This window comes from Ascidia mentula, chromosome 9, assembly GCF_947561715.1.
Source record: "Ascidia mentula chromosome 9, kaAscMent1.1, whole genome shotgun sequence".
In the NCBI taxonomy this organism is placed as follows: domain Eukaryota; kingdom Metazoa; phylum Chordata; class Ascidiacea; order Phlebobranchia; family Ascidiidae; genus Ascidia; species Ascidia mentula.
Genome location: NC_138574.1, coordinates 10,026,506 through 10,041,629, shown reverse-complemented (window position 1 = coordinate 10,041,629; position 15,124 = coordinate 10,026,506). Strand labels below are relative to the sequence as shown.

The window sequence follows — 15,124 nt, the reverse complement described above, 5'->3', positions numbered from 1 at the left end:
TAAACGTAACTGTGGACTGTTCTCTGAAATCTTACTTTCTTTGCAGCTTGCTTGTTTTGTATGTAGCGAACTGTTTGGTAAATAAACTGTGCAAAGAATATCCTTCAGATATATTTATCACATCCATAAGCAGCAAACCAGCAATTCATTCAAGTGAGAAGACAAAACCGCAATATGGCAGAGGAAAATTTTCTTCGCAAGTCTTTAAAAATTGCCCTGGTTGTGTCGATGTACTGGTAAGTGATGAATGGCTTTAAAATTTGCAGGGATTGCTCTGATAATACTTTGATCTTTTTAGGTTCACTTCAATAGCAATGGTGTTTTTCAACAAGCGACTTTTAAATTCGGAAGAGATCAAATTGAATGCTCCTATCTTTGTGACATTTTTCCAATGTTTTGTTGCAGTCATATTATGTCAAATACTTTCTTTCTTCTCAATGTTTATCAAGAACAGCAAATTTCCAAAGTTAAGGTTGGAAGAATTGAATAACAACCATTTTCAAAATTTACTTACACCGTCAGTACATATAGCCTATAGTAAAATTAAAACTAAATTTAAAAAATAGGTTTAAAAATTTTTCCTTGGGTATTCATTTGTAAAAAGATAACACAAGAATACTTTGGGTAATCAGTTACCAAAACTTTTTTACAGGTTCGATCATAAAGTATCCCGTGAAGTATTACCCGTGTCTTTCTGTTTTGTGAGTATGATCACATTCAACAATTTGGCACTTCGCGACTTGGGGGTACCATTTTACAATGTTGGTCGCTCACTGACTACGCTGTTTAATGTTATTTTGTCATACATTGTACTTAAAAAGACAACATCTCCACTTGCTCTTGCTTGCTGTGGATTGATTATGATGGGTATGTCCTATATGTAAACCAAAATGGCATTTAAAGAACACTGCAAGTTAACTATCTATAAATGGTCTTTTGTATATATATATATACTATTGATGCTAAAGACAGGTTTTGAGACTGTGTCGATAATGTGTTTGACCATTATGTTGTTCATAGGTTACATGCTTGGCATATCCATTGAAGGTGACCTTGTAAATCTCTCATATCTTGGTTGTGCTTATGGGGCAATTGCCAGCTTTTTTGTCAGCCTCAATGCCATTTTCACTTCACGAGTGTTGCCTTCTGTGGAAAATAACCTGTGGAAGTTAGGTGGGTCGCAAAGGTTTCTTTATTTAGAAACTTTTTTTTGTTTAGAAGTGTTTAGTGGTGTGACCAAACCAAGCCACATTGTTTTAATTTAAAGCACACTGTAGTATGTAGTTTAACATTTGCCTCAACAAAAACACTTATTTTTCAGCCAATAAGTAAAATAACAAAAAACCTTAAGTCATTTGTTGTTGTGTTTTTTTGGATATCTATTTCAACTACAATTAAGCAACATCAATATAACTAAAAACAACATATTTTAGTCTGATGGTTTTGTTGTCTTATTTAAAGGCTATTACAACAACCTTAACTCATGTGTCCTGTTGCTACCTGTCTTGATTGTCTCAAATGATTTGTACAAGGTGTACCTATTTCCTGATGTATTTAACCTGTACCTATGGGTGGCATTTATCATCGTTGGTATATTTGGGTTCATGACAGGATTTGTCTCTACATGGCAGATTCAGGTATGTTAGCTAACGCTGTGTTAGCTTTTTTCATGTTAAATGTGTTTAGTTGCTGCTTATGTGTGCGATATTGGCGGGGATAATTTTTTTTTTGCTTTTGCCTGATGTGAATGTTGAATTTATCAACCTTTAAAGTTGAATGTAGTGGGCGGCCACGCCACCTGATTCCCTTTTCCTAGGTTAAATACAGTAACTGTAGTATGTACTTCTTTGTTTCAGCAGTCTAAAACATGAATTTTGTATTGGTGTTGCGAAGTGCTTCCAAAATCTGTACATATGACATGTAATTTTCATTTACTTACTATTTTTAACTTGTTTATTTATTGTTAAGGTAACAACACCTCTCACACACAACATTAGTGGGACGGCAAAGGCTTGCGCACAAACTATTCTTGCTGTTGGATACTACCACACCCCGAAGACCGCCCCCTGGTGGTTAAGCAACATGATGGTTTTGGCTGGATCGTTTTTCTACACAATAGTACGCCGCAATGCGATGAAGCAGGATCATGATGAAAAAGTAAAATACAAATGATTGTAATGATATTGTTACTACTGTATTGTCAAATTCAAAAATATTTGAGAATATTCATTCTTGCTATGTACACAAAGTAGTGTCTTGTCAATATGTTGCAGTGCTCACTATAATACAATCATTTAATTGCCATCTGAATATTTTTTTTCAAAGACCACTACCTCTGTCGCAATAAAGTGCTTGATCCATGAAATGCTGTTTTTATGCAGGTAAAATTTGAAAAGGAAGCTAAACAAAGGGGTGGGCGTATCAAGGTGTGAAATGCATCAAGCACGGTTTTGATGACGACATCACTCTTCGCACTTCAATTTAACTGTGTATTTAGCTGTGTAGTGGATGTGCAAAAATCAAGACAGATGGAACCAGTCAGTGTTTTTTTTGCAAACATGTAATCCTAGTTTAAGTCAAGCACATAAATCTTAGTTAAAGTTTATGCCCTTTGAGGTGTCTTGTCTTCAACATTGTTTTTCATTCCTTCTTGGTATTTTCTTCAGTGATTTTTTTGTTGCTCTTCAAACCACATTAATTTGCACCCGAATGCGCCGCATAACTTCAAACAATTTCACTGATTATTCGAACACGGTTTTTGACAATCAGGCGATCAAAGCTTCTATTTCGTTTTAAATTTGCCTCAACTCTTCAACGTTATGTAATTGCTGTCATCCTTGTAATAGAAAGTCCTCTGTCTGTGGCTTTACATTGCCGTGGTACCAAAAGACAAGGTTTAGTCAGATACAGACGTGGTTCTGTAACTATTGCCATATATATATTGCTACGCATAGTCTTCAATTCAAGCTTCCTAGTACGTGTTTGTTTTTGTGTATTGTTGCTGAGGGTATACGCAGTTTCAAAATGCTGAATATGACCCCGGTATTCCAATCATATTCAGTGAACTTTGTTCCTCTGATGCCAACGAACATTAGAAAAAAGCTAAAAGGGACTCTTTCTGCTTTTTTTTGAAATGATTCTGTCCGCACAGTACACTTTGTCTTTTACTCGTCTGGGTGCTATTTGGAAATTTGCACCCCTAATTTATGTGTTCCAACACCTCGGCCATATTGAACATGTGATTGTCTCGATTTAGTTGTCGTTTTTTATGCAGTTTTTGTGTAAAGGTTCGAGAAACACCTCGCGTATGTTTTATATGTTTGTTGTTGACGAAAAGATCTATTACAACACCAGTAACAGCATCCGGCAAAATTGCAAACAACATTACGTGTGCAAATGTTGTGTTGCTGTTGCTGCCAGCCATGTTATATTTTAATAATCTGTCCTTCTGGCACAATGAACGTGACTTTTATTTTCCGACGTTTTACCTGCGATACAGCTAGGCTTCATCAGGGGATTATTCATCAGGACAGATTATTAAAATTTAATAGCTTCGTCGCTTTATAATTGGTTTTGTCCATATGCTTCTTGCGTAATCACTGCTGAGTTGACGATCAACAGTTACAGCAGAAGACCTTGTGTTCTTTTTAAAACACGAAAGCAGTAGTGCAGATTTTATTATACTTATTTTTGAAGTTAAAAATATTACTGGTTGTGAAGACTATATCTTTTAAAGTGATTAATATATTTTCATTTGATTGAAAAATTAAATCCTTCGCATATTTTAAATTTGCTCGTGTATAGCCTATAGTAACGTAACCGAAGCGCAATGCGCGTTTCTGACAAACCAATACGCAATCTTAGGTAACACCTAAGGCGAAAATGAAAGCACTAGGACTGAAAGAAAATAATGACAAGCTACGGAACAAAACAGGAATTGCAAAACTAAAGGTTAACCTTTCCGTGGGGGATAAACAAGAAATGTTATCACTAAACAATGCGTTAGCCAAGCATATCCAGTCATTTCGCCAACATTTCCTGTTACTCATTTTACACCCACCGACAGCTAATTAAGAAGCGTTGAAGCAATTGCAGGTATGGGCATGTGACGCACAAAATACAACAAACATTGTGAGTCAACCCGTAACTTAGAATGTGTGATGCTGTTCCGATTATAATAGCTTTTGATCTGTAGAGTGTTTTACTTTTGCAGGCAAAGCTACAGTGATAACCTATAGCCTACCTGTAAGTGTGGAAAGGATGTCAGTTTTAATGTACGGAGTAATTTTGCTGCTGGTTGTGGAAACAAATATGGGTAAGTTAGTGTATATATACACTATAGCCTACTAGTTTAATGTAGACTATAAAAATGCTGTAGGCTTCTGTACTTTGTTAATTCAAAATAATGTATTTTGTGGACGGAACTGACGTCTTATGGTAACAAAAATAAATTAAAAAGACATTAATTTAGTCGCCTTCTGCAATTGGCAAATGACTTAATTTAGATATAGTCTACGCATAAAAAACATTAGTTATCAAAAATTCATCAACTTTTTGAAATGTAACTTATACACGCATACGTTTTTGTGCAGTGAACAGTCTGAGTTGCAGAACATGTACTGGAACTTACTACAGAGGCGAACCCTACAGACACGAACCATGCTACGACGATATGTCGCAGGTGCCTACGACAAGTTGTCCTGCCAACACTGTATATCATTCCTGGTACTGTAGAACAGAATTCACAATTCAAGAAGGTAAGATACCTTAGCCTTTTTTCATTTATTCTTTACCATTGTGCCCATTTTGTACAGGTAGCTAAAACAGTATATTAAAATGAACAGCCTTATACGTTTAAACTTACATGATATTCATTTTTCTTTTTAGGGACGTCAGTTAGAGTCAGTCGGGGTTGTGTTACTACGTCGCATGATTACGATGACACTGTCACCGGGGTACCCACTGCTGCCAAGTGCGTCCAAACTACAAGTGGAAGTCGAAAGCAAGTTAAATGCTACTACCCGTGCGAAACAGATAACTGCAACTCACATTTGACAAGTAAGCCGTTCACCTATGCTTAATTTGGAATATTTTTGCCCTCGAGTACCTAAACTTGTTAATGATTCGCCATTCATCAGGACACAGTCCACAGCAAGTGTTGCAATTATCGGGTGTGAATTGTACGAAAGATTCACCGATTTAAAACACGTTTTATCTTTTTTTACAACAATCTGATGTTCAACAGAGTTCAGCTTGAAAAATCCCGTTGAATTTCCTGCATTGTCTAAAAGTATTTTTTTATTTCAGTGAATCTCAAACAATGTTCCTCCAATTGTAGTCAGGATCTTTTACAAGGATATTGCGATTATTTGACGGGAAAATGCGTGTGTAACGACGGTTTCACTGGAAGCAACTGTTCCATGCAGGCCCAAGGTAGGCTACCTTACAAATAAAACAAAATCTTCAGAAATATTACAGACTGTTTTTTTGAAAACTTTTTAGTGGCGCCTATGGTCAGAGGATCGAAACTTCGCTGCATTCAGTGTAGTGGAGAAATTGACAGCAACTGTGGAGGTACATCCGGTTCCCTGCCGGTTGGTTCAGAGTGTCTTAATTCCTACGACCATTGCTTTGTGTTCAAAACCATTACTTTAAATTCTAGTAAGTAATTAGAAGCACTATTTTACATCACTTGAGTTATGCTTCACGATTTCTGACAAATACTTATGTATCCAATGGCCATTGTAATTTTCAAGCCAACTGCCAATGGCCATTGTAATTTTCAAGCCAAAGTCTTGGTGGTGATTAGTCAGAAAAGCGCAAATTCTAACCTATAAGCTAATTTTCAAGTAAAAACCACTCTGTTTTCCCACATAACATCATGTGATAGCCTACGTATACATATTAAGCAACATTGCCTTAGATGGAACATTTCTGAGCACGGTGGTGGTGCGTGGGTGCACTCCGTATTACAGCAGTGGATACTGCACGGTACAAGGATCAGCCGATGACCTTATATACGGTCACAAGGCGTATTCTTGCGTGGACGTTTGTAGCTCTGACAACTGCAACTCGCACATACGTAAGTATATTGGAAGGTTTTAACTCTTTTGTGTTTTACTGAGCTGTTTTGGTCCCAATGCTTCATGTACAAAAACATGTGAAATTTTTAAATAGAACCAGCATTGACTAAACCAAAAAATATCTAAATATTTAAAAGGACTTGCGCAGTGGTGCGATCTTGCCAATCATGCCATTGCATGAAACATTATTGCGTTTTTATGAAATGTTTATTTTATAACTTGAAACATTTGGCAAAAGTACAGGAGTAGTAAATGACCTTAATGCAAAAAAGATATAAATGTAAATGACGTTTCGGCTTACAAACTCCAACTTGTTTCCTAAAAACATGTTTGCTAAAATGTTAAACAATATCTTTCCTGATATATTTGCTACAACAATTACTCGAAGTTCAGTGGAAAATTTTTTGTTGTCAGTTTTGATGGGATATTTTTCCTGTAGAAAAATTTCAACTTAACACATACTAACAATAGGCCTATGCTCCATTACTATACGTTATAACTTATTCAACAGCGGCAGTCACAGAGATGGAGGCAGCGTCTAGGTTGCGTTGTGTGCAATGCAAAGACCCAAACGGCAAGGGTTCGTGCATCAATACCAGGGAAACAGCATGCCCCGTGGGTTCGAATTACTGCTATTCTGATGTAGAGTATTTTGCTGAGTGGGGTGATCAGGGACAAGTGACAAGTGAGTGTATGACAAAAAAGTTAGTTGAAGACGACAAGAAACTTGTCCAATATGGCTGTTTTTTACAATGGAACTTCATTGCATAGGGCAAGAAAACAATTTTTGCAATACCTTTTTCTCCATTACCTCTTGCACGAAGTGTTAACTTTGAGCGCTTAATTTGGCTTTACAAAAACAATGATTTTTTTCTTAATTTTTAAACAACAAAGTTACGATTTCAAACATATAATGTTTGGTAAAAATCTCGTGCGCAGGTTACAGCTTAGTAAAATTGGAACGAGGTTGCTCTGGTCACGAAAAGAAGCCGACAGTTTGCACCAATACCAGTGTCGTTGGAACAAATTTAAGAAAAGTTTCCTGTTTCGAAAATTGTCAAACTAATGGATGCAACGACAGATGGCGTGAGTAATTTAAATGCGCAATTTTCTCTTGCAAGTTAGGGGATAATATGAAAGTTTCTAACAAGCTACCACATTAAAACTCTAAAAAAACGTGTGCAATGCAACGGTGTACGATGCAACCGAATATTATAAAAATGTCATAATGTATGATAAAATTTCCTGTTATAAACTGTTTGATACAGCAACATTTTTTTAATTTCAGCCAATAAACCCAAGTGTATCCAATGCACTGGGTCGTTTAGCGTGACCTTTTCGAATGCCGAAAGTTGCTTCCACACTCAAACCTTGGTACCCCAGGTTTGCTCAAGCCCAACAGAAATTTGCTCTACGAACATTTACACCACGGAAGTGGCAGGTATGCGTGTTATGACCGAAAACGAAAAAAGCAAAATCACACCTTTGATGTTATATATTCGACATTTGAAACGTTGTCATGGAAATCTTGTAATTTTACGCTGATTTAATCGAGAATAAATGTTTAAATTATTGTGTTCCTCTGATACTAATGTCAACAATACCCTATGAAACCTGATGAAGCCCAGGCACCTGTAGGTGTCCTAGTTAAATGATGGCGAAACGTCGATAATTCAGAGAATACGTTTAATTGTGCCAGAGGAACAGATTAATTTAATTACAATATCCCTGGGAGCAAAAGAAACACAATATTTGTAAATAAATAGTTTTTATCGATCAAACAAACCAACATTTTAAATCAATTTTTAGTTTTTTTGTCACAATATCTGTGCAAAAGATTTTAACATCAGACAATCAGAGCTACTTCAGAGAAATACCAAAAATATTTTTGCCGCTATAAGAGACACATTTACTTCAGGAGCACCCGAGAATTTCTACGTCAAAGTCTTCCGTGCCTGTTCGTCAGCTCCTCAAAACACAACCAAAACAGTGGTGACTGGTCCGGTTACCACAAAGCACTACTTCCGCACCTGTTCCGCCGACAGATGCAACTCCGGTGAGGTCACCCTTTAACATGGTACTACCCGTTGGTATTGTGAGGACTATATAAACATAGTAAACTTATTTGTAATTACTTTGCAGTTGAGAACGATTATAGAATCATTTCAAACTACTCTGCTTCATACAAGAATCATACAGACATTTTAACAACAACAACAACGTCAGCCGCCACACCATCTTCTTCTACTTCTAGTAGATCAACAACGGTTGTCCAAAGTTCGTCAACTACTAATGTTGACAGTATGTTAACCACTACCCCTAACACCGCTCTCAGTCCAACGACATCGGTTGCAGGTTCCTTATCGACAACCAAAACCGGTGTTGGTTTGGGCACAGCTACCGATGCTATTAACAGCACAACAAAAATTACCACAAACCCTTCTGTGAGTTCATTGACAACTTCCACCAGCATTGGGGTTAATACTGCCACAACATCCAGCCCTACCTCGTCTAAAACGTCCAAAACAACATCAGGCGAGGTTTCCAAGGGTACAACTTCACTGACTCACCCCTTTATCAGTTGGGTCAAAACTACACCAACGACTCCCACGGTCGAATTCTTAAGTTCAAACCCTAACTCAACCGGCCCAACAGGTGCCAGCGTTAACGGAACTGCCTTTGCTCAAGTAACATTGAGTGCAACTGGTCAACCGGGAGCTCGAGGTACATCTGGTTGTGAATTTTTTAATGTCGCAAGTTTTCCTGCTTACTCCCTTTGGATGTTTGTATTATATTTTTCTTGTATTATGTAATCCTGTTCTTCCTATCCGTTCGTGGAAACCTTGTATATATTCCTATTTTTTGTGTGCAAATAACCTCTCAAAAAGTTTTGCCGTGAATGCCTCAAACTATCAGATTTGTTTATAATTTCTATGGGACTTTTTGTATCCCATAGAAATTATAACATTATTGTATCATCACGATCGTCGAACTTAAAGTAAATATGTCACATGATAAGCGATTTGTGAATGGTCTCTACAGATGATTATAAAGTGCAAGGTAACTTAAAGCAACAATGTTTACAGGTACTATAACCAAATAGTGATTCTTTCGTACAAAAAAGACGACAAAGGAAAACAATTAAAACTGAATTAAAATCGTGTGTGTAAATATTACGACCAGTTTCTTTTGATCTACATGTCTGAACGCCAACAATATTTTTTTTGGTGTTTCCCTCAAATTAAAATGGCTCCCTTGAGATCACAAAAATATTTTTAGGTGACTATAACACATTTTTAACCGACACCCGTGGCCGTTCTCTGACCAAGCAAAAACACAAGTGCGCAACTAATGCTGGCGTAACAACAGTAGAAGTTTGCGAGGAAACTTGAAACAGTGACGGATGCAACTCCAATAAGTGATAATTAGAGCTCATACAAATTTGAGGTCAAACAATTATATGTCAGTTAACCAGATATTTGGAGTTTTGCCCTTATTTCTGTCGCCACAATAAAGGTTGCACGTATCTTTCGTAACAATGTTTCTAAATGTGTCAAAGTTACCGAAACAGTGCATACGTTGTGTGTATAAAATGACTCTCAGTGAAGTTACGACTTTATACGGTCGTTGATGTATGTTTGTCTGCTTTTCGTGTACAAACGATCAGTAAATGTGAAGTGCAATGGGTTTTTAAAGGTCGCGTTTCAGAATCATGTATGTAAATTTTATGGCCCAGTGTTCGCACGCCTTGCTGGATATTTAACAGATGCTTATATTGGACGGATGTAACCCCATAAGAAGGCAAGGTCCAAGTCTGACACGCATATTGCGCTTCGCATGCAGGTTTAAGCTTCAAGTTCAATGCCATTCAAGGTCTATTTGTCAAAGTCTATTCATTTTCGTAATCAAAAAATTAGCTACAATATTTACAATGTCATATTTTAAAAACAGTACTTGATTATACTTGCGTATATGCATTCAATTAGACTGAATGAAGTTTCGACATTCGTGATGCGCGTTTGCTTCTAAACATAAACAGTTTTTGTTTGCAGACTGCAAGTCAACTTGGTGCATTGTGGGTCTTTTGAGGCTGTGTTTTCAGTTTTTCAGTTGATTCATTTCCATGTCTCTCTGCATAGGGAAATTGTAGGTGGTTTCGTGTTTACAAAAAAGTATTAGTCATGAAAAATTATAACAAACTTTAATGAACTTCGACAATAAAAGGATTTTGGCAGCCATACACACATCAGAGCTTGCAGAAACACCGGAAAGTTGCTGTGTTCAACATGACAAAGACATTTCTTTTGACGATCGCCCTGTTTCTTATTGTGGTACTTCGAAACGCAGTAGGTAAGTTACGTCGGATAGCTTTGATCAATTAAACTTATTCAGACACTATTTCAAAGGTTATGAAAAAGGTTTGTTGGGCCTATTTTGTTCCTTACAAGCAGGTTTCAGATGAATATTTAAAAAGTTATCTGCTATATTGCGTAATACTCCACAGTGAAGCGATCAATTGATATACCTTATTTGTACAACTGTTGCAGAGGTGTTTTTTGTTCTTAGCTCAGATAACTTGCAAGGAGTGCTCTGCAAAGTATCCACAGGAATACACCGTTTGTTACAATGCTCCTGGTAATGCAACCGACAATACATGTTCGAAAAACTACTGTGAGACATCTCTTCGCCTTGAAAAAGGTAAAAGCCACGCCCAAACAGTAACATGCACAAAATTTGTAATCAGTGCAAAAATTTTGGTACTTCAAAGTACGATATGTTTTTTAGTATCTGGTTTAAAAGTATGAAAAAGATGTGTTTAAAGGACACGGAAGTCATGTTTTTAATACATTTACGCACATAAACGTAATCATAACCAGAAGTTCTCCCCTCGCAACGTATCTACTCTCCTAATTCAATCTTTCTCAACACACCAATAAATACACGTTAGTATAGTCCGGGCATTTAGTTGTTTAATGGTCATGTACGTTGTGTTCTGTTTCGGGTTAATTTCCTTTCTTTGACTAATTCGCTACGACTGTTGGCCCAAATGTTGTTTACAGCCAATGCTTTCTTCAGGTGTGACCACAACGTTGACGCGTGGGTGCCCGCAATCCAATTCCGTGCCAGACTCATCAAAATGTCATGTCATTGACGAAACCACTATTAATTGCAGCTACACTTGCAATACTACAGACTGCAATGTACACCCCACACGTACGTATGAACTGTATTTTGGCAAGTTTTAACGTAAAAGTCGTGGCTGGAAGTGCGGGTATGTTACTTCTTCCTTGCCCGAGGAAGAATTAATAACAACAAAATTGTTTTACAACAAAATGTTTATGAAATTCCTGTCACTGCCAGGCATATTGCAATTTAAAAATGTACTGCTCTTCTGGCCTAAAATATACGCGCTGTATTTCTTCGCAAGTGTTTATTATTAGCTTTTTAAGTAAAACATTAGGAACAAGTAAATTTTTGCGCCTATTAGTTTTCTACGACAACGCTTGTGATATTGTTTTGTGCACAGTTTTGATGAAACGCTGTACATCAAACTGCAACTATCCAAACGGGGGTGTTTGCAACTACGTCAGCGGTTACTGCGTATGCAACGAAGGATGGACTGGAAGAAACTGCTCCAATAGGATCACAACCACGCAAGGTACAATAAAAACTCTGCTGTAGACTTTTGTATATTTGCTTTCTGGACAGCTCACAATAAAACGGATTTTTTTATGCAAAACTATAGTGACAAACCGAAGACGGTCTTGTGTCCAGTGTACACAAGAAATAGATTCAAACTGTGCCCAGTCCGGCCGACTGCTTCCTAATGCCACAGAGTGTCAGAACAATGAGAAGTATTGTGTGATTAGACAAGGAATGCTATTGACAAAAGGTACTACTGTTGTACAATCGATTTACTTTTCAGTCGAACAAGAGTAGATACGGCAACACTGTTATAATTGAGAAAATTTTCTGCACCCAATCTCATGATGGTTTGTTTAATTTGTTTAAAGAAAGGGGGATTGTGCGCAGTCTTATATCTAGAGGTTGCAGCAGCACTGTGTACGACAAGTGCGTACTTAGTGATCCGACCGATAAAGCTCTACGTGGAATCTACACTTCCTATACATGTTCGGGAACTTGCAGTAGCGACGGCTGTAACACTGGAATGGGTGAGCTACATTAAGGTTGATGATTAACATACTTACTATTTTAACATGCCACATTGCAATTTCGCAAAAAAATATTGAGTGATGCGCAAGTACGAGTAATGTCTTTCGCCTTTCTCTGAATATTGTTTTGTCACAGTTTCGGAAACCAAACTACCTCTCCACTGCTCCCAGTGCAAGAATGGCGAACCCTGTGTAAAATCTCAGTGTCCGGCAGGATCCAAATACTGCTACGCAACCGTAGGCTACTTTGCGGGCAACGATAGTGACGGGAACGCAAAAAGTATGTTATTTATAGTTTACTATTTGAGCTTGCTGGTTTGCTGTACGAAATAGGTGCAGTTTAGTTTGGTAATATACTTTTCATTCCTATACTGTGACGCCAAGGACGCTTCTAGGAATTCTAGTTAACGCATGATTGATCAATATCAATTGGAATTTTTCATTTTCAAACTTTCTTTCTATTAACGTATGGCTTAATTTCTGAAAAAATTAAACTTAATTATTAGTGCGTAACTTGTTCAAACAACGTGCTACGCGGTGTTTTAGAGTACAGTACAAGCGTGCAACGAGGGTGTGCATCACATTTACTATTTCCTGGATGCTCGGAAACCAAGATTTCAAAATTCGATCTGAAGGCTGTGTCGTGCCACGCAACCTGCACAACGACAAACTGCAACACCTGGGGGCGTAAGAGAGCGGGATAGCTTGCCGAATTATATTTCCGTCGGTTTAAAACCAGTGTCTATCAAACATGAATTCACAAATCAGTCTCATTTACTGGTTTCTTAATTTTTTCAGAACATATAGCCCTCGATTCGACATTTATCTCTATATCATCGACACCAATTTAGGATAGGAATTTTAACAGAACATTTCAAATTAAAGTCTGCTGGTTTATTATACATCATGGAAAACTCGATATTGCCTATATTGAAACTCGATTATCAGTTTCTGTAAATACAAAATTTGTCAATTTCTTTTCGTTCGGAGACCTTGATACCAAAAGTTGGTTTTAGAGAAGCTTTTGTCTTCCAGCTGAACGTCTAAAATGTGTCAAATGTACCGGAATTTACACCAAGGACACGTCAGTGAGTTCAGTCAATTGTTTCGGTTCCTTCTTTGCTGAGTCTTGCAACCTCGACGAGGAGTACTGTTATTTAAAGACAACCAAAGCAACCAGTAAGTAACTTTTGATGCCTACAAAGAAACGGAAGTCTGTTGAAATGAATGGTCCAACTCACTTCCGTAACCCATGCAACTTCGTACATAAGATCATATGTATTCATGATTACATGATAAGAAAATATCAATTGTCTTTGCTTTTGTACATTGCCAACGGACCTAATATCCTCAAGACTTTTAACGTAAAGAACGTTAAAATACATTTTAGCCACATAATATTTTATGATTTATTTTGACAATTTTATAATTGCCTTACAACAACGTCATACACTGTATTCTTCAGGTGAACACGGCACGTCCATTAAGGTAGCTCGTGGTTGCACTTCAATCAAGAAAGAACACAATTGCAACACAACCACTACTGGTGGGATTACTATAGAAGTTTGTGAAAAGACTTGCACCACTGATGGATGTAACTCAGGTAAGTGTTGATAAGTTCAAAACACTATATTTACTTTGTAACGCATGCTGTGTTTCGGATGCAGGTGCAAGCATCAAGTTCAACGTTCTCCAAGCGTTTATTATTGCACTGGTGACAGTTTCACGTTGGGCCTAGGACCAATTTGTTGAGGATGTGACGTCTGGATACACAGCATCCCCACGATACTAATGCATTTCTTATAACATGACATGTGTTTTTTAAATTGTTCACCTCCGCTAAAATTTAGACACATGCTCACAATCGAACATAGGGCATGCTTGATTATACTCTATATGTACATAAAATTCCTATTTATGCAGTTATGAAAATTAAACACACGCAAATATAATGTGCGTTTGCTTGCTTCTTTTGTGTACTGAGAATCAGTTAACAAGATGCATTGTGGGTTTATATTAGGTTATGTTGATATTCAAAGGCAACTCACTCACTCTGACACATCTATATAGGAAAAATTTGAGTGGTTTTGTCATGTTGGGGCGATCCTGCCTATCATGCCATTGCATGAAATATTACTGGTCTTATCATGTTCACAAAAAAGTAGCAAATTGTCACGTGATCATTGCCGATGTGCAAAAGTAACAAGGAAGTTTACAATCTCTTTCTATCACAGACAGATAAGAGAATTGTCAGTGAAGTTGATAGATTGTATCTGTACAATTTTCATTTCCTTTTTCTCCTTGTGGTATTACGAAGTACCACAACTAGGCGTTTATATCTTAATTTTGTTTGATGTTGGTTGTGTACTAGATACTGATGCAATTTTAAAGTGTCCTGTTCACGTCATATTATCAAAACCTTTAGATTATGTAGCTTATATTTGTGAGTTATTAATTGTTTTTACAATCACAGCAATAAATCATAAATTTCGGCCTTCTTTAAATAAAGGGTAATTCATTAACAATCAGTGCTACGCGGATATTCACCTGGAAGCCTTCTCGACACACCTCTTGTTTCAATTTCCCCACTAATGTCCACGATATTGCGTGGCATAATTACTTCCACTGACTAATTAAATAACAGTTAAAGCTTTGCTCACTCAAAGCAACGGGTGCAATGTTCTTTTGGGAGGTCGGTTCTCAGATTTGTGTACATAATGTTTCTAATTTCATAGCCAAGGACAACGGGGAAAGTAGTAAAGGAAATATTTAGAAAAGCGAAGTAATCAAATACTCCTAAAGGATGCCGTATTCTTAGTTGTTGCAGACAACGTTAGTGCGTTTGGTTACCCGACACAGGACACCTGT

The 15,124-nt window shown here is 37.2% G+C and overlaps 3 protein-coding genes across 4 annotated transcripts; all 3 read left to right on the top strand.

Moving 5' to 3' along the window:
• Positions 1-51: 51 nt before the first annotated feature.
• Positions 52-3,543, top strand: LOC145913824 (GDP-fucose transporter 1-like). Its single transcript, XM_083001583.1, has 7 exons — positions 52-236; positions 299-472; positions 653-867; positions 1,021-1,173; positions 1,462-1,637; positions 1,969-2,157; positions 2,382-3,543. Exons 1-7 carry the CDS (start codon positions 175-177, stop codon positions 2,430-2,432), a joined length of 1,020 nt encoding a protein of 339 aa, XP_082857709.1. The 5' UTR covers positions 52-174; the 3' UTR covers positions 2,433-3,543.
• A 635-nt stretch (positions 3,544-4,178) lies between these two features.
• On the top strand, positions 4,179-9,055 carry LOC145913291 (uncharacterized). 2 transcript variants are annotated; one of them, XM_083000895.1, is made up of 11 exons: positions 4,179-4,315; positions 4,593-4,757; positions 4,888-5,058; positions 5,308-5,433; positions 5,503-5,661; positions 5,924-6,082; positions 6,595-6,768; positions 7,023-7,169; positions 7,372-7,524; positions 8,002-8,139; positions 8,226-9,055. In XM_083000895.1, the coding sequence occupies exons 1-11, from the start codon at positions 4,261-4,263 to the stop codon at positions 8,894-8,896; spliced, it is 2,118 nt and encodes a 705-aa protein (XP_082857021.1). In that variant the 5' UTR covers positions 4,179-4,260; the 3' UTR covers positions 8,897-9,055. The 2 variants fall into 2 exon arrangements, with proteins under 2 accessions (XP_082857021.1, XP_082857022.1); XM_083000896.1 differs by having other exon boundaries at positions 8,002-8,160; positions 8,226-8,341.
• A 1,246-nt stretch (positions 9,056-10,301) lies between these two features.
• On the top strand, positions 10,302-14,194 carry LOC145913293 (uncharacterized). The gene is made up of 11 exons (XM_083000900.1): positions 10,302-10,433; positions 10,650-10,781; positions 11,160-11,297; positions 11,611-11,742; positions 11,830-11,976; positions 12,098-12,256; positions 12,393-12,536; positions 12,803-12,943; positions 13,292-13,435; positions 13,722-13,859; positions 13,924-14,194. Exons 1-11 carry the CDS (start codon positions 10,370-10,372, stop codon positions 13,992-13,994), a joined length of 1,410 nt encoding a protein of 469 aa, XP_082857026.1. The 5' UTR covers positions 10,302-10,369; the 3' UTR covers positions 13,995-14,194.
• The last annotated feature ends 930 nt before the right edge of the window (positions 14,195-15,124 follow it).

Excerpts from the sequence above, each read along its gene's own strand:
- LOC145913291 (XM_083000895.1), top strand. The coding sequence starts at position 4,261 with ATGTCAGTTTTAATGTACGGAGTAATTTTGCTGCTGGTTGTGGAAACA. Across the intron at positions 5,059-5,307 it reads CTGCAACTCACATTTGACAA|TGAATCTCAAACAATGTTCC; the intron begins GTAAGCCGTTCA and ends TTTTTATTTCAG. Across the intron at positions 8,140-8,225 it reads CGCCGACAGATGCAACTCCG|TTGAGAACGATTATAGAATC; the intron begins GTGAGGTCACCC and ends ATTACTTTGCAG.
- LOC145913293 (XM_083000900.1), top strand. The coding sequence starts at position 10,370 with ATGACAAAGACATTTCTTTTGACGATCGCCCTGTTTCTTATTGTGGTA. Across the intron at positions 11,743-11,829 it reads TAGGATCACAACCACGCAAG|TGACAAACCGAAGACGGTCT; the intron begins GTACAATAAAAA and ends GCAAAACTATAG. Across the intron at positions 12,944-13,291 it reads AAACTGCAACACCTGGGGGC|CTGAACGTCTAAAATGTGTC; the intron begins GTAAGAGAGCGG and ends TTTGTCTTCCAG.
- LOC145913824 (XM_083001583.1), top strand. The coding sequence starts at position 175 with ATGGCAGAGGAAAATTTTCTTCGCAAGTCTTTAAAAATTGCCCTGGTT. Across the intron at positions 1,174-1,461 it reads AAATAACCTGTGGAAGTTAG|GCTATTACAACAACCTTAAC; the intron begins GTGGGTCGCAAA and ends TCTTATTTAAAG. Across the intron at positions 2,158-2,381 it reads AGCAGGATCATGATGAAAAA|GTAAAATTTGAAAAGGAAGC; the intron begins GTAAAATACAAA and ends GTTTTTATGCAG.